The sequence below is a fragment of the Grampus griseus genome (assembly GCF_964374135.1).
Source record: "Grampus griseus genome assembly, chromosome: 17".
Taxonomy (NCBI): domain Eukaryota; kingdom Metazoa; phylum Chordata; class Mammalia; order Artiodactyla; family Delphinidae; genus Grampus; species Grampus griseus.
In genome coordinates, this window is record NC_139011.1 from 4605018 (window position 1) to 4628359 (window position 23342).

Genomic DNA, 23342 nt, shown 5'->3' on the forward strand with positions numbered 1-23342 from the left:
TGATATATGACTCACACCAGATTACTTGTGTGTTTTCAGAACGGAAGCAGGGTAGCAGGTGACATTGTCCAAAACGATGTTTGAAGCATCTTGTATTTTCTGAGTACACACGGTGTGCAGGCACCTTTCATACATTATCACATTTATTCTTACAACAGACCTACCAGAGGGGTGTCGCTATGCATCTTTGACCAATGAAGAAACTGAGGCTCAGAGAGGTGAAATAATTTTCCTAATGTCACAGCCCTGGCAGGTGGCAGCGCCAGGATTCACACCCAGGTTGGACTCCAAAGATTGTTCATTCCCAGTGTAGCACAATGCCTTCCACAAAACTGTCTTTATTAAAATAATAATGGTAATAATTACATTAATTCAGCTGGTAATTATTAAAGACTTCTTTTGTGCTGTGCTAAACTTTTTTTATGTCACCCTCAGGTGACACTATGAGTTGGGTCTAATTGTTTATCTACACATTACAAGAGAGGAAATGGTAGCTCAGGAATGTTAAATAACTTTCCTAAGGTCACACAGCTGGGAGGTGATGAATGTGGGACTTAAACCAAGCTCTGTTTGATTTCACAGTCGGTACCTTTAACCACGCCACTTACACGCTCTGGGTGGTGGAGGAGGGCTATCTTGGGCCATCTGTTTATATAGTAGCAGATATTAGAGTAAATTATTTGGGAAATATCTGTTTGTAGTTCCTCATTCCCTATCCTGCATTCTAGCCAGACTGAGCTCCCCACTATTCCCATACGCGCTCTCCAGGAACCACCCCTCTGCAGGTCTCCAAGCCGCTCTTCCACCTTAAAATTTCATTGCATCTTCCCAGCATGGCCAAGACCTACCCATTCTTCAAGGGTGAGCCGAGATGGCGCTAAGCTTCATCAGTACTAACCTACACTTGTGAAATGGGTCAAAGCCTAAAGAGGTCAGGTGAACTCACGTGAGGCCATATGCAACGTGAACACAATTCCATTATAGAGCACCCCTGTCTGCCAGGATCTCAATCATGCTCTGGGTCAAAGCCTGCGCTCTAATACCAAAGAAGCACACTGAGATTCTACGGAACATGGGTCCAGCCTTGTTACCCGGAGACCAGCATTATAAGGAGGACCTGCTGAAGATGGGTGACATTCAAGATACTGCCTTCTGCTCTAGCCACTGTGCTGTCTTCACTGGCCTTGACTCTTAGCTCCCACTTCTGTTTCTTGACATGTGAGGTCTCTCCTGTATGCTGTGCTCCTTTTAAGGACCAGTTTTAATTCACTTCTGCCTTGGATGGACCCCTGCATCCTACTGAAAGCAACATCTCCCAATCTGAGCTAACCTTGCCCTTTACCTCATCCTCTCGGAAACCGAGAGCCTGCTTATGAAGAGAATTATTGTTTGCGACGTCGGCTTTCATCTCTGCTAGACTGTAAGCTCCTCGAGGACAGGGGCTGTTCTATCATCCATCTCTGGGTCCTCAGCCCCTATCTTGATGCCTTGTACCTGGCTTTGGTCAATTGACCATAAGTGAGTAGGAAGAATATGAATAAAGTGTACAGAAAACTTGCAACGCCTTTTTCCATTATCATCACTGGCATGGCTTTTCATGTTTGGGCTCTTCACGCTATTATGAGTCATCATTGGACCCCACTTACATTTGCTGGTGACCAGTATATATATATGTTGACCTTAACTGGAAGAATATATATATATATTTTATTTTTGGAGTTATATAACTGTGAGCTTGCATCCTAATACTAGTTATAAGCTGTAAGTCTGTGAGCATATAGTTTCATTTTTTTGAGCTTCAGTTTCCTCAAAGGAATAGTGGAGGAGATAATGATCATTTATGAGTACTGTCCAGGTAGAACGTGACATTGTATGGAAAACGCCTGGTACGGTGCCTGACTCAGTTTGGCTTGTAAGAACGGGTGGCTTCCTTTATTCTCGCTGTGATATTGTGGTTGTTACTGTTAATATTTATGGAGTATCCAAAGCAACGATAAGATAATTTGCTCCTCTATGTATGCAAGATATTATCACTTAATACCAACATACATCCTAGAATTAAATTATGTCCAAATATATCGGTACGGTGGGTTGGAAAATGCACCAAAGTGAGCAGTCTTGTGTTCTAGTGCGGACTCTGCAAACTAGCTTGGTGGGCTTGGGGATCACCTTCCGATTTGCTGAGTCTACTGCCAATGGCAACATCTAGATAAGCCACTATTTTAATAATTACAATTATAGTTTGAAAAGGAATTGGTGCTTCCCACGTCTCATGCACTGTGCCAGGCGCTCTCCCTGTAGGGTCCCCTTTGTTCCTCATGACCATTGATTTTTAAGATGAGGAAACCAAAGCCCAGAGGGGTCAAATGAATTGCTCAAGGTCACGCACCTCGTAAGAGTGAGTCGGTATTTAACACCTGGTCTGTGTGAGGTACAAGCCACAGCTCTGAGGTTCCACCACGTGGTTTCATTCCGTGCCTCTGGTCCCTGTACACAGAAGTCCTGTGAGTTGTGTTTGTTCCCCAGCCCTGCCCCCAGCCTCTGACATCTTGGACCTCGTTGCTGGATCAGGTCTTGCCCATTAGAAAAAGTCTCTGTGCAGATACCCTCGGCCCAGTGTGATATTGCACAGCACATTTTCTGGTCTGCGGTTTTAAATCACCCATGTCATTTAAAGCTGTGTGAGAAGCTTGAAAGCCTGCTTCCACCCAACGTCATTTAATCCACGCGACACAAATGTGAAGAAAATAAAATGCTGCCTGCCGTCAAAAAGAGAACCTATACCCGTCGAGTATGCGCCGGTGCCGGGCATCTTTGATGACATCCCGTCCCACATTGGCTCTCGAGAGGGAACCTTCATTTTACCTGCAGATGGTGCTTTTCTGGGTGACATAGAGACCGGCGCTGGCAACACTGACACATGGCCACTCATGCACATTAGAACCCCCATGTGGGTTGACTCGTTAGGTAGGAACAACAGGTCCAGCAGCCAGTGTGAATGAAAACAGCAGCGGGAGATGCCAGGATGGGGAAGCACGTTTGTTTCAGTGTTCCAGCGGCTCTGCAACCTCGTTTTTGATAGATAGCATTTCCAACTAGGCTACTTGTGTTGCGGCTTCGAGTTCCTTAAGTGGCCTGCTTTTATGAACAGGAGCATTTGTTTGTGAGCCTATTTGGTTGATACGTAAAAATACAATAGCAAAAATAATACCTGTGATTTACTGCAGTCCACTGTTGCCCTGCACCTTGGCTTTTATTTCTTTCGATACCAACTCTGGAAGGGAACTGATAGCCCCTTTGCAAATGAGAAAACTGAAGTTCAGAGAGTTTAAATTGTCTTCAGTCACACAAAAACATCGTTATCGTGGCTGTAGTTTGGTTTTGGTTTTTAATGTGAATAAGAAGAGGTGAAAATAGGGGAGGAATTACAGATATTTCGTTCTGACTTGCAAGTCTGTATTCAAAGGGCACCCGTCTTGTGAAGGTCATTCTTCTTCCAGCTCGTAGGAGAATTATCCCAGGAACCTAACTGGTATAGCTTTATTCACTGAGGTGTCTCTGAGCAGTAAGATAGATTTTTCCAGAAGCCTCGGCAGTTTGAGTCCCACCCAACGGTGACTTTCTTGGAATTTTTCCAAAGTGCCTGCTTCTTTACTCTGTTCAGGTTTCAGATTCCCTTTCTTTAAAAGAATGGAGTGGTGATGGTACCAAGAGGAGGGGGCAGCAGTGGTGCGCTGATGAATGTTTAAAACTGGCTCCAAAGGAAAAAAAGAGTCGAAACACTGGTCAGTTTCCCTGATGCATATATACCCATCATGGCCAATTTCAAGCTACCAACTTGAAGGCAAAGAACCTGAAGTTTTGCAGTATTGACACACCACCGCCTGGTAGGGGATGTGCCGCTTAAACATGCAATAACTCTGTAAATGGGTTTCTGTAGACATTTGATTTAAAAACAGTTGGAGGGCTTCCCTGGTGGCGCAGTGGTTGAGAGTCCGCCTGCCAATGCAGGGGACACAGGTTCGAGCCCTGGTCTGGGAAGATCCCACGTGCTGCGGAGCAACTGGGCCCGTGAGCCACAATTACTGAGCCTGCGCGTCTGGAGCCTGTGCTCCGCAACAAGAGAGGCCGCGATAGTGAGAGGCCCGCGCACCGCGATGAAGAGTGGCCCCCGCTTGCCGCAACTAGAGAAAGCCCTTGCACAGAAACGGAGACCCAACACAGCCATAAATAAATTAATAAAGCAAACTGTCAACAAGTAAAAATAAATAAACACTATTATATTTAAAAAAAAACAGTTTGATTGAACACATGTTTATTAAGTAACCACAACTCAGTTTTGCCATTAGTGGTGTGTGTGTGTGTGTGTGTGTGTGTGGTGTGTTGTCCACACACCCTGTTGGAGAATGACAGTGAGTTAGGTTCAGCTACACAAAGAGATCCCTCTTCCTCCAGGAAGTAGCTTTAAACTCTGGTGGACCAAAACTGTCGCTTTGTTTCTACTAAAAAGTCCAACCTGGAATCTTAGATTTTAATGGCTTAATGCGTGGTAAAGCTAAGCTCTCCACTGCCAAGAGAAAGTCAGGGAGAGAAGTCAGATTGCCTCTGTCACGTCTTCTGAGTTTTTCCCCATAGAAAATATGGCCCCAGGATGGTCTGGAATCAGATTCCATCAGGAAAGATTGTGTTTGGCTTCAGACGTGTGACCAACCCTGACTTAAATACCACAGGGTGTCACGAGAAATCCAGACGCAGACAGCATCACTGTGCCACTGATGACACCAGGGATGCAGACTTCTATGTTTCTGATCCACCATCCTTTCCACACGGCTTTCGTCCCCACAGCTGAAAGGTGGCTGCTTTAACATCCACTCCTGTTTTCTGTCTGTGCCAAGTCAGAGAAGGGACACACAACCCAAAGGTCATACACCTGAGGCTGCTTCTTCCAAAGCTTTCTGCTTTGCTCCATCTGACAATGTATGCTTTTCTCGCCATAACCAGGAGAGGATCTTAAGATCTCTCCTGGCTGCAAGGGACTCCAGAGGGAGAGTATTTTTTTTTGTGGTACGCAGGCCTCTCACTGTTGTGGCCTCTCCCGTTGCGGAGCACAGGCTCCGGACGCGCAGGCTCAGCGGCCGTGGCTCACGGGCCCAGCCGCTCCACGGCATGTGGAATCCTCCCGGACTGGGGCATGAACCCGCGTCCCCTGCATCGGCAGGCGGACTCTCAACCACTACGCCACCAGGGAAGCCCCTGGGAGAGTATTCTTGAGTGCACACTGCTTTCCCTGACAAAGTCTGTTATTTATTTATTTATTTTTTGTAAGGAAGGAGGGAATTATGGGTGCGTAGCAGACAGTTCACTGTATGATTACCACACAGACCCTTCTGGATCAGCAGGGAGCTGGGGATACAGGAATGAGGAGTAAACGTCAGAGTAAACGTCAGTGGAATCTGACTCAATTGTTATAATCGTTGTTTTGATGCTGTTGAAGTATCCAGACAAATTTTGCTAAAATATTCAAGTGGACTTTTCTTGAAAAAGTATCTCATTATTTGCTACCGAAGCCAGTAAATTCCAACAAATGGACTGTAGTCCTGTCGTGGTGGGTGGATACTGTGAGAACAGATGAATCAGTCTATGAGTGTGTAGTGAAAATATATTGGTCATTTCCTGGGTCTTTTTTTTTTACTGTTGTTAATTTTTTGGAACATCGAGCCCCTCTTAGTGGCAAGACTTCCTTTGTTTCCCTGCTGGGCCAGAGAGATTCACCCCCAAATCAGTGGGTCTTCCACTTTCAGGTTGGGTTGCACAGCCATTAACAGGCGGAGTTTAAGAACTCACATTCTTAACCACTATGCTATATTGCCCCTGAAGACTCAAAGAAAGATGATGTTTTCCAGCCACATGGGCAAAGCCATATCATAGTAGAGCACTACCTCTTGTGTCCGCCACTTTGTATTATCATGCAGTATGTGCCCCAGGCATCTCTGAAGCTTGTCCCACCCAGACCCTCACCTTTCCCCCAGTTTCACCCCAGCTGTGAGGTTGGAGGATAGATAGGGTTAGTGTTTGGGGGAGGATGTCTGTTTCACACACATCATACACCAGTATTTTATCTTTAATGGAATATGAGGGTTGAGAATCATACCCAGGGCTTTCCATGCACTGCCCTGTACATACCTCATGACAGGTCTGTGAGGTCATTACAGGTGTCATCACCCATGAGGAAAGGGGCTCAGAGAAGGAAAGTTATTGTCTCCATTTGCCTGCTGGGCTCTGGATCCTAGGCGTTTTGACTCCAGGCTCTGTTGACCTTTCCACAAACACAGTGATTTGTATTTTAGGTCATGTCAAATGTCCCTGGGTCCCGGAGTGGTGGTTTCATAATATGTCTGATATAAAAGTGCTTATGACAAAATGTCATAGATCTCCGTATTCCCATTATAGAATAGGATTTCTAGTTTTATTAGTATTAAAAGAATTGCTTGTGGATTCTGAGTCACACAGTTTTAGATGTTGGGATTGGATTGTATGTACCCGTGGTTTGAGGGAATTCCTCTCAGTGGAATTTTCATTCATTCATACATTCCTCTGGCACTAAATGAATGTCAACTGTGTGTCAGCACCATGCTAGTTGCTGGAAATACAAAGATGAATAGGGTGTGGCTTCTCCTTCAGCAGCTGGTGGTGATGGATTTCTCTATAGTCAACTGAGAACTAATGTTTATGAGATGCTTTTCTCTCCTTAGTGCAGTGCTCTTAGTAAGAGCTCTAAGGGACACAGAAGTGAAAAGTATCATTCTTGTTCTCACTGTGTTTTTGAGAAAACAGGGGGAAATACATTAGTGATCAGAATGAGTGGGGTTGGGCTTCTGGGGATAAAAAGGTGATGGGGAAATTGAGGTGAGCTTATGAAGGTTGAAGCAGCAGGCTTTGCCATCATATGAGTGTACAACATTTATTTAATCTTTCTTTGTTTTTCTGATTTTTCATTATTATAAAATCACACACACACACTTTAAAGTTAGATTCCTAGGATAGAACTATTGGGTCAAGGAAAATAAACATTTGAGATTCTTGCCAAATTGCTTTCCGGAAAGGCTGTCGTGATTTTTCATTTCTACCAACAGTGTAGAAAAGTACAGCTCTCATTGTACTTAAAATACTTTTTTTTGTTGATTAGCAACTATAATTCCATCTGCAACCTTAATTCTTGTTTCACAGGTTCTGAAGATTAGGATGTAGATATCTTTGGAAGGGACATTATTCTGCCTGCCACATTAGGTAAAGGGCATAGTTCAGTGGATGGAAGCCAATAGAGGATGACTATTTTATTATCACTTCCCAAAAGGGGTTCTGTGGAAATCTAGACTCTTCAAGCATACCAGCACATTGTCTGAAGTTTTCCACTTCCTGGTCTTAACTTCTCCTTCCTTCTGACTGGTACTCATCTCCCATATTCTCCTACCACTTGTTCGTTCTCCAAGGATTTGAGCCAACTGCTCCCTTCTTCATGATGTCTTCCTTGAGTCACCACAGCTGGAAAAAGGTGGCTTTAAGATGGTTAAAGGATATCTATTTGAAGCAATAAGGTTATTCTAGGAGATGCGCTAACGTTCTTTACCAAATATGTGAACTCGGACAAATTCCTTCATCTCTAGGGTTAGTTTTCTAATTTAAAGATGGAAGTCATGGTAAGTGCATCACAGATTTCCTGAAGGGATCAAACAGTATCATGTATATCATATATGACATGGTTTATGAATTTATGACCTGGCAGCACCTTCATGTCAGACAAAAGAGAATTGCTAAAGGGGTTTAAACATTCTGTGTAATCAAGCCAGAAGCCAAATGGACCAACCTAATTGGAACTTATTTCTTTCAACATATGCCTGTAAAGCACCTGAAGTGCAAGATGACTAGTTCTTTGAAATAAGGTTCAGTAGCACCAGTGCTTTTAAAGAGGAAGAATTCAGACAGTGCTTGGAGTTGGTTATAAAAGTGTTATAATTACGCAATGAAATGTGGTTCCTATGAGATGTAACAGGCAAAAACGAATTAGTATTATTTCTGGATGTTGAACCTCGTTGCCCTTTGCTAGCTTAACTACTTCAGCTAAGTAGTTAGATACCTCCAATGACTCAACGTCTTCTTTGGTTGACACTTGAGATGATGCTTTCTTTTACAAAGGCTTTATGGAGGGTCAAACAAGATTGCATACATGGAAGTTCCTAGAACAGATCCTAGCTCAGAGATGCTTAATAAATCTTGAGCATACCTGCAACTGCTTCCAGCACAGTCTGATAGGAAAGTGATGCATAGCCTCTGGCAATGAATGACCTATTTTATGTTCGGAGAGGAAGCCATTAGAATATTACAACTGCTGGTGGTGCAATTTGCGCCTCTTCCTTTGATGATGAGATTATTGAAATGCGCTGGTCTTTTATTATGGAAACACTAAAAGCGACATCTTGTATTTATATAAATTAGAGTTGGCCAGTTATTGGCCCATGGAGACTTAGCCTGAAAATGTGCTTTATCTTGTCAACACGGTGCTTTATTGTTAACGCCGTGGCCATAGTTGCTGCTGCTAATTGTTTTTGCTGTTACTCTTGCCATTATCATTGATTTATGAACCAACGTTTAAAAATTTAAAGATGTTTTATTGAAAATTCAAATTTCTGTCTTCCCTTGAAACACGGAAAGATCTAGCATTGCCTAGCCAACATTTCTGTACAGCGGTAGTTAGCTAAGTAGCGGCTGTCTCCGATAGGCAGTGCAGGGACCTTCTACTCTGCCTCAGTCTCCCTCTCACAGGTGACAGTGTCCATGGTTATTTGTTATTGTGTTTCTCCTGTAAATTTCATGATGGTAGTAAACGTTCAGCTTATGTGAATGGTTCCCTTATGTGGAGACCCTATGGGGAGCCTGGATCTCTACCCTCCACACAGCAGTCACAAGGGCACAAATATGTTATGTTCCTGGGAACCTCCGGTCACATTTTCATCCACTGATCAATACATAAGCCTGTTTTAGGTGTGTTTCTGTTTAAAGGCATATATATATATATATATATATATATATATATATATATATATTCATCTGGCTCTGGTTCATTGACATTGAACTCATGACTGACAGCAGTGTAACTCATACCAGAACAAAGCCTGTCTAACACACTGTTTTCTGTGTGAGGCACATCACAGCCTTCTTGCTTTTCGGAACACATTAGACAGGACTTTACCTCTGCACTCAGAGGCCATTTTAAATATCAAAAATAAGCTCCAACCAAAAAGCCTGCTTTCTGTAGGGAAAGGACCAGGAAGGAAGCAGCCTAGCAAGACAGAAACATTTTGACAATAGTAGTTCTACCCTAGCCAAGCAACACAGGAAAAACAGTGGCTTCACCTCCACCCACACCAGCAAAGGCCAAGTGTGAGCCTAGATGTCCACCACTGCCAAGCTGTAACAGGCCACACCTTCCCCCCACCTGGCAAGAGCAGGTCTCCAGTAGGGAGCTAGATTTTCACTACTAGTGGGTGGTGACGAGAACTCCACCTAGCCTGGTTTACGTGGACACCCTCTGGGGAGCCTGGATCTCTACCCCGACATAGCAGTCACAAAGGCACAGATATCCCCAAGAGATCTTTGACAAAGTTTCAAAAGCAATTCTGTAAAGCCTTTCCAATAAACGGTCCTGAAGCAACTCGACATCCACAGGCCAAAAGAAAACAAAACAGAAATTCAACTTAAATCTCAGTCCTCATATAAAAATTCACTCAAAGTCAATCACAGACTTAAATGCAAAATATAAAACTTTTAGGGAAAAAAAAAATAGAGGCAAGCTTTGGAATCCAGAGCTAAGCAGAGAGTTTTTTAAAACTGGACACTTAAAAGAGTGATCCATTAAAAAAAATGGATAAATTCAACTTCGTCAAGATTAAAAACTTCTGTTCTGTAAAATGTGTTACAGAGGGGATTAAAAGGTGAGCTACAGAGAGGGGTATATGTGGTATACGAGGCAAAAGAGAAAATGCAGAAAACTCACCATCATGTCTTTCCTTGGACCTCGAGGTCCCTAGACTGTTTGCTTTCTTTTTCACCTTTAAGAATCTTCTTTTGTTTGTTTTCTATATACTGTCTAGAGTTTTTAGCTGTACTTAGTGGGGATAGAAAAAAGTATGTCTACTCCATTTTTCCTGGAAGCAGAAGTCATGACAAGTCCCTTTTTTTCTTTTCTTTTTTTTAAATCCTCATTCTACAGATATAAGAACAAGTTCAGAGAAGTTGTGTGATGTACTCAAAGTCACACAGCTCTCAAATGATGTCACCCAAGCTACATAAGTGCAGTGCCAGTGCTCTTTGCTCTACATCTCCTTGGATCACTATATACATATAGACATGTCAACAGAAACATTCTCCAAGTGTATTCACAGTGCAACAGAGTCCATAGCAAAATAGCTTCCAGCTGTGAGTTCAATGAGCCGTGAGAGACTGATGTGTTCATGGTCTATTTTACTTCTATTTCACTTGGTTTTATTCACGTTCTGTTACACAATGGTTTTGAAATCAGTGGAAGGGGAGAACAATTATGAGGCCAGAAATGTTCCCAAGTGCTTGCAAACAAAAGGATCATTGATTGCAAAGCACAGAACTTCAAAAAATGCTTCTGCACATGTGGCAAAAGAAGACAGTTGAGAGAGTTTGCTGACAGTGTGAGAACCTGCACGATATTCTGAAATGACCGAATCTGGAAATGCGGGTGACATAATAGAAACAAAGGCACAGAAATACACTGGTAAAAATGTTTGTCAATATCCCCAGGATTAGCAGTTCAGCTGCCAGTGTTTCTAAAGGAAATGTTTGTCTGTGTTGCAACGTGATAGCAATTCAATTTGTGTATGGATTGTTCACCATGCATTAAACTTCCTATTTTTCTGTAAAATGGACTTTTTTGAGTGAAGAAAAATCACACCCCTAATGTACCTGTGCTATATGACCTATCTTTTCCTTTTTCCTATTTCCGTCACTACCAACCTCTTATGTGTTTCCTACGATCTCAGGTGTCTTCAGCTTGGCCCATCCCATCCCTTTCCCACTATGCTAACAAAATAAATCTCTCTTTGTTGCTAGATGATCATGCATGTCATCCAGAAACTTTCCTGGTTCCCTACAATCTTTAGGATTAAGTCTAGGTATTTTTAACAGCAGCCAACAGTAAGAAATCTGATATTCAGCAGCCTGTCCTCTGTTCTTTTCTTAGGTATTATCAGATCCGAGTGACCTTGAAGGTGTCCTCAAGGATCCCCCACAGACTGAGTGCCTCCATCCTTGGGCAGACAGGTAAGCAGGAGGATGGCAGTGGGGCACTTGTTCCCCGCTGGTAAGCCTTCATTTATCACTGTAAGCCAGAGCTTAGCAGAGTGCTGGATACATAAAGGCACTCAGTAAGTCATTGTTGAATGCTGAATGAGTGGGTTTTGGAAATGGAGACCCACTGTTGCTTTGGCCATGTGTGTACGTTATTGCAAGGGGGACCTGGCTGAAGGAAAAAACAAACAAACAAATACTCGCCCAGGAGCAGCTGGCATCTGAGGATAAACCTGGCTGTGGAGGTTGGCGAAAGTCAAGTCAGGGAGGAAGAGGAAGGGAAACGGCATCCAGCAGATAGGTAAGAAGAAACCTGTTGTTGAAGAGAATTTGATAATCATCTAGGTATAGGGGACTGAATCAGCAGGCAGGTGTGGTAGCACTTTCTGTGCACAGCAAGGAGTCAATGCAGCACTCCTAGGGAAGAAGGATTGCCAAGAACAATCCAGGTTCTAACCTTGGAGAAACTGGAGTATTAGTAGGTATCCAGGGCTCCCAGCAGTTTCAGTGTAATAGTGTTGAGTCCGAAATATAGAACTTATTACATAAAAAATAAGGCTAGGCGTCAAGATTATATTCTAACAGAAATATTTTCATTAGTAAATTTGGGAGAATGTATAGATCAGCCAGACCTGAAGAAGAAGAAGAAACACTTCGGGATGGAAGCAGAAGTATGGAGATAAAAAGACAGAACTAGGTGAAACCTGCTTAACTTTCACTGTACAAGGTAGCCAAGAATATTATAGAAATCATATCCAGCAGAGTAAGAGTTCCAGTCATAGCTACACTTCCAAAAATTCATCTGGAGTTGCCCTGGCAATTAGACCACCCCATTGTTGACAGTGATATTATGGTGAGTAAAACTGCATGCAGTTGAATAACCACAAAGTGGGAGTGTAGATGTGGTGACATGTTTAGCTCCACCTGGGAGGAGGAGTGGGAGATTCGGGGCAGAGTATGCTACTTGGACCATGCAAGGGACAATCAGGGGAGACTGATGGTTTATGGGCAACAGTTTGACTCAAGCCTGTGATACAGAAAGAGAAAGATACTGGAGACCACCGGCTCCTCCCCTTACTCTGGAAAGAGTTAAGCATTAAGTAGTAGTCAAGGCTCCACATTTCCAGGGAGGTCCTTCTCTTCCACCCTTCACTCTCCTCCTCTCTCCAGGAAGTAAATCAGGCATCTAAGACTGGTGGTCACTCCCTCTCCTATGTGCATTCAGGACGCCTGTAGTTCCCCACTGTGCTACCACCTGTGTCGTGCCCCTTCCCCAACCCAGCTTCTGCCAGAAGAAGATTCATGGAGGTGAATGAGAAAGTAGAAGATTTGAACCCAAATCTTGCAGGAACTAGTCATGTGATCCCAGGCGTTAACAACTTGAGCTTCATTTCCTCACCTGAAACATGAGGGTAAATGTCCATCCTCTGTAGGGCTTTGTCTTAGACATTATAGCTCTAATTTTGTTTATTTGGGTCCTTCTCTTTTCTTCTTGGTGAGCCTGGCCAGAGGTTTGTCAATTTTGTTTACCCTCTCAAAGAACCAGTTCTTGGTTTTACCGATGCTTTTTCTGCTGTTTTTTAAATCTCTATTTATTTCCTCTCTGATCTTTATTATCTCCTTCCTTCTGCTGACTTTAGGTTTTGTTTGTTCTTCTTTTTCTAATTCTTTCAGGTGGAGGGTTAGGTTATGTATTTGAGATTCTTCTTGTTTTTTAAAGAAAGCTTGTATCGCTATGAACTTTCCTCTAAGAACTGCTTTTGCTGCATCCCATAGATTTAATATGGTTGTGCGTCTTGGAGATTATAAATGAAAAGGGCGTTTTATATTTTACAGAGATTATTAAGGTAAATGTCCCAGATTAGGAACTGGCACAAAGGAAGTGTCCAATCAGTCTGACATGTGAGTGGTCACCTGATCAGGGGTTTGAAGCTGGGTTCTGGTCTCAGGGACAAGGCTGGACCTGGAAGTCAGGTGGGACTAATGCCTAGCTGACTTGATGGATGCCATCCCCAGGTCCCCGACAAAGGACTCTGCTTCTTCTCGCGACTGTGTAGCTCAGGAGCTCAGTCCCTGTCTCTGGCTGAGCTGTCTCTTGGAGCTGAGAGACCCAGCTGTGAGGATCAGAGGACTGCTGGGCGTCCAGCAGCTGGCAGAGCCCAGCAAGCAGCTTGGGGGAGGGAGGACTCCTGCTGGTGCTGCACAGAGACAAAAGAAAGAAAAATGCAGTTTGGGGAAAAAAAGGCTATTTTCTTCTTTGGTCTAGTTTGGCATGGGGATAATTGTGGTCCACTTGGTAGGCCCTTGAGTTTACACGAGTATGATATTTAGAACAGAAGGCCCATATGGAGGTCAGCAATAATTACAATAGGGATGGCTCCATGGGTGAGGAATAGATAGTGTTGGCGATTTCTTCCTCAAGGTGAATTTTCCAATTTTAGTGTTTTCAGTTAGACGTTGCCTCATTACAAAGCACTCTGAAGCTTAGTGGTTCAAAACAACAGTTTATTCTTGATGTTTTGAGTTGGCTGGGCTCAGCCAGGTCTTTTGTGCACTGCTTTCAGCTGGGATCTCAGTGGAGGACAGATTACCCACGATCATAACATCAAACGTGTCTTCACACACATCTGATCTCTCAGTTGAGGTGGCTGAACTGCCTAAGGGAATGGTCCGGCTGTCTCCAGTTGGGTGTCCAACTTCTTCTGTGGTAGCTCAGGTCACCAAGGGAAAGAAAGTGGAAGATTCCAGGTCTCTTAAGGGCTAGGCTGGGAAATGGCACAGGGTCTGTCTTCCACATTCCATTGGTCAAGGCCAGTTGCAAGGCCAGTCCAGCTTCAAGGCAGGAGTGGAATATTCTCCAGCCCTTCATGGAGCAACTTCTGTACGTACAGCAAAGGGAGAACGTTTCAGCAGTCATATTTACATCCAGTCACCCAGACATATTTCCTGTTACCTGCATGTAGTTCTCAGTAAAAAAGAAAAAATATGTACATGTTTAGTCGAGTACTGATATATTGAGAAATCACCAGAAGGAGTCAAAACACTTGATGTCATTGACACTTATCAGTTGAGTGATCTTATGGGGACAAGTCATTTAATTTGTTTTTTTGGTTGCATTTATCTCTAATACAGAAATAGGAAAAGGTTTCTCTGTCTAAAGAGGCAGAATTCAGGAGTGGTGCAGGACACACACTCAGAAATTTCTGGGTTCAAATCCTGCTTCCGACTCTTAGCCATGTGGATTTAGGAAAGTTATTTTAGCCAATTTGGTTTTTTGGGTTCTTCACCTATAAAGTGGGGCTGGTAGGAGATCCCTACCTCATAGGTTTATGTTAAGGTTTGAATGAGTTATGCAAGGAAATGACTAGAATGGTCCTGGCACACAGTAAGCCCACAATAACCACTAGCAAGAGTAAGTGATGCTATTATGCGTTCAATAGTTGTTTACCTAGTAGCATCTGCCCCAGGCTGGTCCCATGGAACACATCCCTGGGGATGAGAAGATTCCTTCCTGCTCTGGAGGCACCCACAGTCTTCCTGGGGAGACAGAAGTGTCACACTAACAAATACAGTAGAGGTGGAAGCTGACACAGCTCATCTGAGACAATGAGAGCTGGAAGGGTGAGCAGAAGTTGGCCGTGCAGGCAAAGGAAGGGAAGGATGTTCTCGGCAGAGGTACCAGGCCCCGATATCCCTGGGACCTGAGCAAGGGTGTTCCTGGGATGATGAGAGATCTGGAGTGGCAGGTGATAAGGACAGAGACAAAATGAGAAGAGAAACCTTGGCGGCCGGGTTTGGAGGCCACGATATGCCATGTGGAGCAGATTGATTTCGTCTCAGAGGCACAGCCAGATGAAATGAAAGCACTAGGAAGACATAAATCCAGTGCTGTTCGAGCACAAGACGTTGCTGCACAAATTAAGGGGCAGAATTATACAGTCTTTCTCTCTTTTTAGATATATCTGTTCTCTGGTAGCCATATGATATGGAAATGTGTTTCAACTACGTAGGTGATTTGGATTCTGCTTCTCTAGATGGGAAATACTTTGTCATTGGGTTTTCCAAGGTAGGTGTTTATGATTTGATTCTGTGAATAAGAAAAAATAGTAACTCCCCATGTGAAATGTAGCCATAACCTGTATACTACGGTGTTTTCTTTTCTTCTGTACTTTTAAAAAAGGTGACTTGGGACAGGTTTCTGTGGTAAATGGATAGTTCCTTCTTGTCTGAGGTAGCAACATATCTTGTAAAATAGACTAGGACAGGCTCTGAGCTTGTACCAGGTAAGAGCAGTCCTCCCCTGGGCATTCTAGAAAGATGACCACATGACAGAAGGGCCATGTGTGTGAACAGGTGACTGTACCCCAACTGGAACAGTGCATCACATCTGCTCCTGGCACTTGGTGCCAGGCATAAAGGGAGCTACTTCTCTGTAGATGTGGAAGGGTGGGTGATTCGGGCCAGTGGTCAGTACGACTCTGAAGGTCACTGGGTCTTGGTCATCACCCAAAATAGAAAAGTATGAATTGTAGGTGATCCCCTAATGGTTCACTGACACCAGGCTATCCCTGGGCTGTTCCAAACCTTTTCAGGTTCCTCCTATAAGCCGAAGTCCTGGGTGCCAAGAGGTACAGAGATGAATGATGGTCAATGAAAATATAAGGGTTAAGGGATTCCAGGAAGAGAAACCAGAAGAAGAAATTTTTTAAAAAATGTGATTCTGTTTGCTTCAAAGGCTTACATTTTGTGAGTCTCACAGCTTTGTTCTCTCTTCTGAGTTCAGGGTTACAGGTAATTGGCATGTCTGCATCTGTGAATGAATGTTACGGATACGTAGCCTTGGCAATTTCCTTCCACCAAAATGACGCTATTCAATAGATTGTGCAGTCCTTCCTACCTGGAGATGTTAAAAAAATATTATTTTCCCTTAGAGGGATGATCACGGAAGGGAAAATAGGGGGAGGGATGCTGCCTAAGCCGGTTGAGGCTGTGCTAGGCGGTTCGGCACAGGCATCTGCTAGTCACCGCTCATCAAAGCAGGAGAAAGGATGAGCAGTAAATTGTGAACGTGTAAAAACGGCCATGATTAGTTTTAGTCATGTTTTGAGAGGTAATTTCCCTTTCCATTAGCAGAAGCTTTTATGAGTTTCACCGTGTTAAGGGGTGGGGAGGGACATTTATTCTTCAAATGAATCAAACTAACTTCTTTTCAGGGTCCATTAACGTACCCCTACATATCAAATATGCTTGTTTTCATGGAGAATATTAAGCAGGTAAAACACTCCAGCTCCCAGGCTCTGAGTGCCCACCTGGGGCTGGAGGAGAGTGATGCTCAGGGCTGTCAGGAAGGATGTGCCTGGGTGAGCCCAGGCTTGAAGGATGCTCTCCCCTCTGGTCCTCGCAGCAGTCAACTGAGAAACGCCGAAGCCAGGGCCCCTCACCTTGGACTCCCAGTGCAAGCTGGGAATCTGCTCTGCCAGCTGGTGCGGCGACCCAGCTCCCTGGGGGTCCAAGTCAGAATTGTTGCCTATCCTTTGTCCTTGAGATCAAGTCTTAAAGTCTGCTTGACCTCCAAGGTTCTTCTTTGGGAAGCTTTCTCCAGTCTCTTGTACCACGGTTCACGCCTCTCTGCCTCTGCTTTTGCTTTCCATGCCTATCCCTCCTTTCCTCACCCTTTCACCCTGCTAGTCCCACTAGGCTGGCAGAAAGGATTTATGCTGGTTCTCCAAGGGCAATCCCTTGCCCCTGGCAGAATTACTCATTCCCTGTCTGAGCATATCCTCTTCACTACCTGTACACACACAGCACGTGCCCCTCCCCCATTTGTGGGCTTCTCCTGCCCCTTTGCTCTCAGTACCTGCACCTGGGACTTTGCTTGGAGGACCACCCCAGGCTCCCAGAAGCACTCTGCCCAAGATCTGAACGTGCCTGGGAGTTTGAAGCCCACCGTCCCCTATCCCCTCCCCACCCAACCCCTGCCATGAACCAGTGAGTATTAGTGCAGGGATACAGAAGCCCATCTCCCGTCTCATGATGGGACAGACTGAGATGTAGCTCACCCTGCAGAGTCCCCTGCAGGATCAGGCTGGCGCTGCCTTCTTGGGGACCTTTGCTGAAATGCACCCTTGCCTGTCTTCCTTCCTTTTCCTGAAATGTGTCCCCACGTCCCAGGTGGTCTCACTGGGCACACCTGTGCTAAATCGCCTGCACGCAGGTCCTCTTCTCTGGATGTGCTGTTTATCATCTGTGTCCAGAAACCACTAGAAGAGGTACTGCAGTTCGTTCATTATCACATAGGAGGTGTGGTGTGAAGTTAACCAGACCTGCGTTCACCTGGGTTCCTTGTGACCCTGAGCCAGTAGCCTTTGGGTTTAGTCCCCTATAGAAATGACCCTAAGGGCTGTTTTGGGGATCAGTTGATGTACTGTATGTGGGTAGGGAATGGACTTCCTGTCGCATTGGGAGCCTGCATGTACACCTACACATCAAAGCGTGACCTCCTTGATCACCCTCCTGCCACATTTTTCAGGGATGGTCCCCTAATCTGTCCCGCAGTTAATGCATTTTCTGTAGAGATACTTACACAGCAGCAAATCCCAGATTCTAAAGCCAGCTGTGTACAAGGCACAGTTGACACAGAGCTTGATGGCTGACCCTGCTCTCCTGAAGCTCAAGGACTGGGGTGGGGAACCACGGGGTGAGTGACAAGGGCTCAGGAGGACGGAGGCCCTGGGGGCCCAGGGCTCAGGACAGCCTTCCCTGGAAGGCCCGACTGCTGTCTTCCTGAGTCTGTCTTCTGTGAGCACACCTGACCTCCAGGTGTCCCGACTGTAGGTCCAGGTCGTCAGTGCAAATCCCTCTGTGCTCGGAAAGTGAGCAGAGTCCCGCCATCGGGTCTTCACAGCCTCAGCTGCCCTGCCATCGGCACACCTGCCCTGGTGCTTCCCTCCACGCTGAGCAAGGCTCCTGGGCCCCCTGCCTGCTCTCCACTCAGACAGCAGCACCACCAGCGCGCACCTGCATGGCAAAGCTGCACCTGGGGAACCGCATTTCAGGGAAACACACCTAGAGAAAAAGGCGAGGGAGAGCACAGGCTCCCTGAAGCGTAGGCCAGAGAAGATACACACACATCAGAGCCGCTTCCCTTGCGGATGGGAGAGAACAATCTTTATCTCTAGAGCACTACACACAGGCTCCAGAACCAGGTGGCTGAGTCCCAGTCACTCTGGGTGACCTTGGGCTTGTTTCTAACCTCCCTGTGCCTCATTTTCCTTCTCTGTAACATGGGAATAGCGATAACAATAACAACAATAATAGTAATATTAATAATAGTACCTTCTTCATAGGTTTGTAAGAATTTAAAATATTAATGCACATAAGCACGCAGAGGGGAGCCTGACATCCTAAACCCTCAATAAATCCCGGCTATTTTTAAGTTTTATTACAAAAGCCAGAGTCAGCAGACTTGGGTGAAATTTACATGAACTGAAATGTTAGTCCTGATGGGTTTTGCTCATTCGGGAAAATGTTTCTCGGGTGCCTCCCGTGTGTCAGGCACTGTTTCTGGAGCTCTTGAGCCCCCAGATGCCCAGCTACAGATGTTGTCTTCAGAAGCAGTGAACTTCCCATCGCTGGAGGTTTCAAGCAGAGGTTTTCGCATGGTACGAGACAGTAGCCAATGAAAAGAACATTGTATGAGAGTGTACATATAGGCAGCGTCATTCTAGTTTTTTTTAAATGAAGAGACATTACATGGTTATTATTATTATCGTTATCATTATTATATACTTAAGGATATAAATTAACCCTCAGTGTGGAAGTTGATGCTTACATTTACACACCAAGGTGCTGGTCATGTCGATTTCTTCAGTTCTGGCTCCCTGGTGCCGCCAGAGCGCCTGGGGCACAGCTGGCTTCACAGGCTTGTTTACTGCCTTAGTGAATACAAGACCAGAGGGCAGAGCTTGGGCCAGAATGAAAGGAGGAGGGAGACTCAATCCCATACCATTAAAAGAAGAGCAAGCTTTTGAAGGCTCAGCGAACAGGTTGTTTTGGGGGGAAGCATTTCAGTGGGAAAGGATGCTGCTTCGCCTTCTCAACAGTCAAACAGTTGTTAAGAAAAAAAGCTGATGATTATTTAGAAAAAAGCAAAGTATCCCAAAGAGGCAGGCTAACTTCTTCCTGATTTGGCCAAGTGGTCCCAGAGAATCTAAGAATGGCCCATGCTGTGCGGAATTTGGAGTAACAACACGGAAGGTGTCTGGGAAGTGGCGGGGAGATGTTCAGGACCCCCTCAAACCACAGAAGAGTTTCTCCCAATGTGGTGCAAGGACCTCCCCTCCCAGGACACCCTAGGGACTAGCAAGCAGCCAGTTTCTTGATCCCTCCTCCCATGCCTCCTAAGTCAGACTCTAAGAGCGAGACGAGATGTACCTGGATAAAATACCAAAGAGGAGATTCACATGGGGACGCACAAGAGCAGAACCTTGGAATTCTGTAATTGCAGCTAATAAGCTGGTGCTAACGATGGATACTTGGATGATTTAGTCTTCTCCGCTCAATGACTTACAGTTACAGGAAGATTCTGAAGTCTTAACACTGTAATGTAAAAGACAGGTCCCTGAGGACGGTCCTATGTGGCAGAGGGTCTTTATTCCTGATCTGCTGACAGGTGCGTTTTTATCCAGTGCCTCTGGAAAACAGTGCGGTCATGAAATGAAAAGAAATACTTTCCTCTGAGCTGGCTGAGGCTGATTGCTGGGTATTTACCCTGTCTTGGGCATAAGCTCTTTTTTCACTGTGAGGAATGATAAAGTCTATCTTGTCCAGTATTCTCACATGGAAAATGAGGGAGTCTGCGTCCCCATTTACACGTGGATTTTTTTTTAATTCAAGGGAGCACACAGAGGAAGAGCCAGATGTATCAGAACCTCTGGTTCTGGGGAGGTTCTGGGAGGGAGGAGGAACATATTTCAGGGTAAAAGTCCTGCTAACGGAGATTCTGTACTCCCCACACTGGGCGCCAGAGCCATTTCAAAACCGCTATCAGGTCTCGCTCTTGCCTTTTTATAGAGTGTCTTCGATTCATGGTGCTATTTATGCGCGCCCAGTAAAAAACGAGGAAAATATTACTTGAGGCTTCACTCAGAGCAAAATTCCCCGACAGCTGCCCAGTGATTTGAACACGAGCCATTTTAAAGCAGAGTAGGGTTGTCCTGGAGAGTGGCGTTACTGGAGCAGGCTTTCTCACAGATTGGCTTTCCATGCATCTATCAAATAACCCTTTCTTTCTAAGGACAGCCCAAGATAAGAGGATGGATTTATGTGAAAACTGCTCATGCTGGAAAATTAACAGAAAATTCCTATCTTACCTTTACATATCCGTAACGTATTTGGACAGTTACAGAAACAGGATTTTCCACTTTGTCTTGGTAGCTAATTCTGAAGATCCCAAGGAGAGGCTATGAGGAACACATACTCTCTGAAGAGCATGGCTTTTACTCAGAATGTTCTTGAAAGAAAAGCATGAGAGTTTTGTTTCTTTTTATTCCATTAATTTTTTTTTGTAATAATACATCCACTTTAAGTAGACAGTGATTTTTTTTTTTTTTTTTTTTGCGGTACGCGGGCCTCTCACTGTTGTGGCCTCTCCCGTTGCGGAGCACAGGCTCCGGACGCACAGCCTCAGCGGCCATGGCTCACGGGCCCAGCCGCTCCGCGGCATGTGGGATCTTCCTGGACCGGGGCACGAACCCATGTCCCCTGCATCGGCAGGCGGACTCTCAACCACTGCGCCACCAGGGAAGCCCAAGACAGTGATTTTTTTAAAGACTTTACTTGGCATGACCCAGCACGCACATATTCTCAGGGAAACCTTAGGTAATATAGATGCACAGAGCCATCCAGCCTGAGAATTTTTTTAAAAAATTTATTTTACTGCAGTATAGTTGATTTACACTGTGTTAATTCCTGCTGTTCTGCAAAGTGATTCAGTTATACATATATATACATTCTTTTTCAGATTCTTTTCCATTATGGTTTATGCCGGGATATTGACTATAGTTCCCTGTGCTGTGCAGTAGGACCTTGTTGTTTATCCATCCTGTATATAATAGTTTGCATCTGCTAATCCCACACTCCAAGTCCATCCCTTCCCCACCTCACCTCCCCCTTGGCAACCACTAGTCTGTTCTCCACGTCTGTGAATCTATTTCGTAGATAAGTTCACTCGTGTCGTATTTTAGATTCCACATATAAGCGATATCATATGGTATTTGTCTTTCTCTGTCTGACTTACTTCACTTAGCATGATCGTCTCTAGGTCCATCCGTGTTGCTGCACATCAGCCTGAGAGGTTTTCAGTCCATATCCAATGCAATGATCGTTCTCCATCACTCTCAGGACTCAACTCATTTTAGTTCACCACTGCCAAAGGCTGACCTGCATCACCTTCACACAAAAGCCAGGGTAGTACCTTTTACAGATAATTTGGATTATGTTGGGCCGCTACTGAAAGTCTTCTAATGATGATGATGATGACACAGAATGCTTAATATACACCAGGCACCGTCTGTATTCTTTGCATATATTAAATTTTCTCACTTCTCACAACTCCATAGGGTAGGTGCTATTATTATCCCCACTTTATAGATAAAGGTGCTGATGTGCACATCTGGGAAGAGGCTGGGGTAAGGTCCCATTCAGGCGGTCTGGCTCTTAACTACTGCATCATATTGCTTCATGGAGACCTTCGAACAAAGTACAGAGTCCTTAGCAGGTCCTGATTGGCCCCCGTATGGTCTGATCCTTGACTTTCCCCTTAAACTCATCTTCTCCCTTCTTCCCCATCACTCTTACTCTTCCTTGAATCACCAAGCTCATTCCCAACTCAGAGCTTCTGAACTTAGGGGGTCCTTCCACTGTGAAGTTGGTCGTTCCTCTGCAATCTTCACCTAGCTTGCTTTCTCAGTGAATCCAGGTCAGGTCTCTGCTCACATGTCACCTCCTCAGAGAGGCTTCTTGCCCAGTTATTTAAAAAAAAATTAATTTCTTGTTATAACTCAGTTTCTTATTCTGCTTTATTTTTCTTCGTACCACTTCAGCTAGTTTTATTCCATATGGATTTATTGTCTGTCTCCTCTAAAATTGGATAATAATGCTACTTTCAGTAAACCGCCACTGTTTTCTATGTGCCACGAAATAGAATATTTCAAATATGTTACGTATTTATGTGTGTGGATTTACTTTATCATCACACCTTCCCTAAGTGATAAGTTACAGGAATAGGTCCCATTGTACAGAAGAGGAAATTTAGGCATGCAGAGCTCGTGGACTGGCTCAAGGCCTCCCAGGTAGTGAGTCTCGGAGTGAGGATTCAAGCCCAGTGAGCCGGGCTCCAGGGTCTGGCAGGTCCCTACTCCCCCCGCAGTGCTAAGGACAGGACCTGTGCTGAGCGCCAGCTGGAGGAATAAATGAGCAATGTTGACACATGGCCCTGCTCCCCACCGGGTCCTGCAAGCTGGGCCAGAATTACTCCTTGAGCCCCTCCACCAGCACCCCCTCCACACTGCATCAAATTTCAAGTCCTATCAGTCGGGACTTTCTCCTCCTTCTCGGGGCTTCCGGGTCCTCTCCAAGCCCACTGACATCACTCTGCTCAGGCTCAGTCTTCTCTCCTGGGCTCGGCCTCCTCCCCAGCCTCACTCGCCTCACACTGCAGCCCTCATCACTCCCGTGGACACTGTAGTAGCAAAATCAGACCTTCAGGGGCTGCCCCGCCGGTGTCCCGTGGATGTGCTTTTAGGATAAATTGGGATTTAGTCATCCCAATTTTACTATTTAAATATTTTCAACCTTTTTTAGAAGAGGCAGTGAACCCCATGTTCATGCCATTGTTTCAATGAGTGTTTACACATGGAAGACCCATCGAACAGCACAAAAACGGCATCTATGGTCTATCTGGGTTCAAC

At 44.9% G+C, this 23342-nt stretch overlaps 1 protein-coding gene across 1 annotated transcript in view; it reads left to right on the forward strand.

Annotated features, from left to right (window-relative positions):
• The window catches only part of FAM135B (family with sequence similarity 135 member B), a gene marked incomplete at both ends in the record, with an annotated part of 161746 nt that overhangs the window by 25645 nt on the left and 112759 nt on the right, over positions 1–23342 (forward strand). Inside the window, one exon of the mRNA XM_082675123.1 lies at positions 11267–11346. Within this exon, the coding sequence (XP_082531249.1) occupies positions 11267–11346 (80 nt within the window). The remainder of the gene's footprint in view (positions 1–11266; positions 11347–23342) is intronic.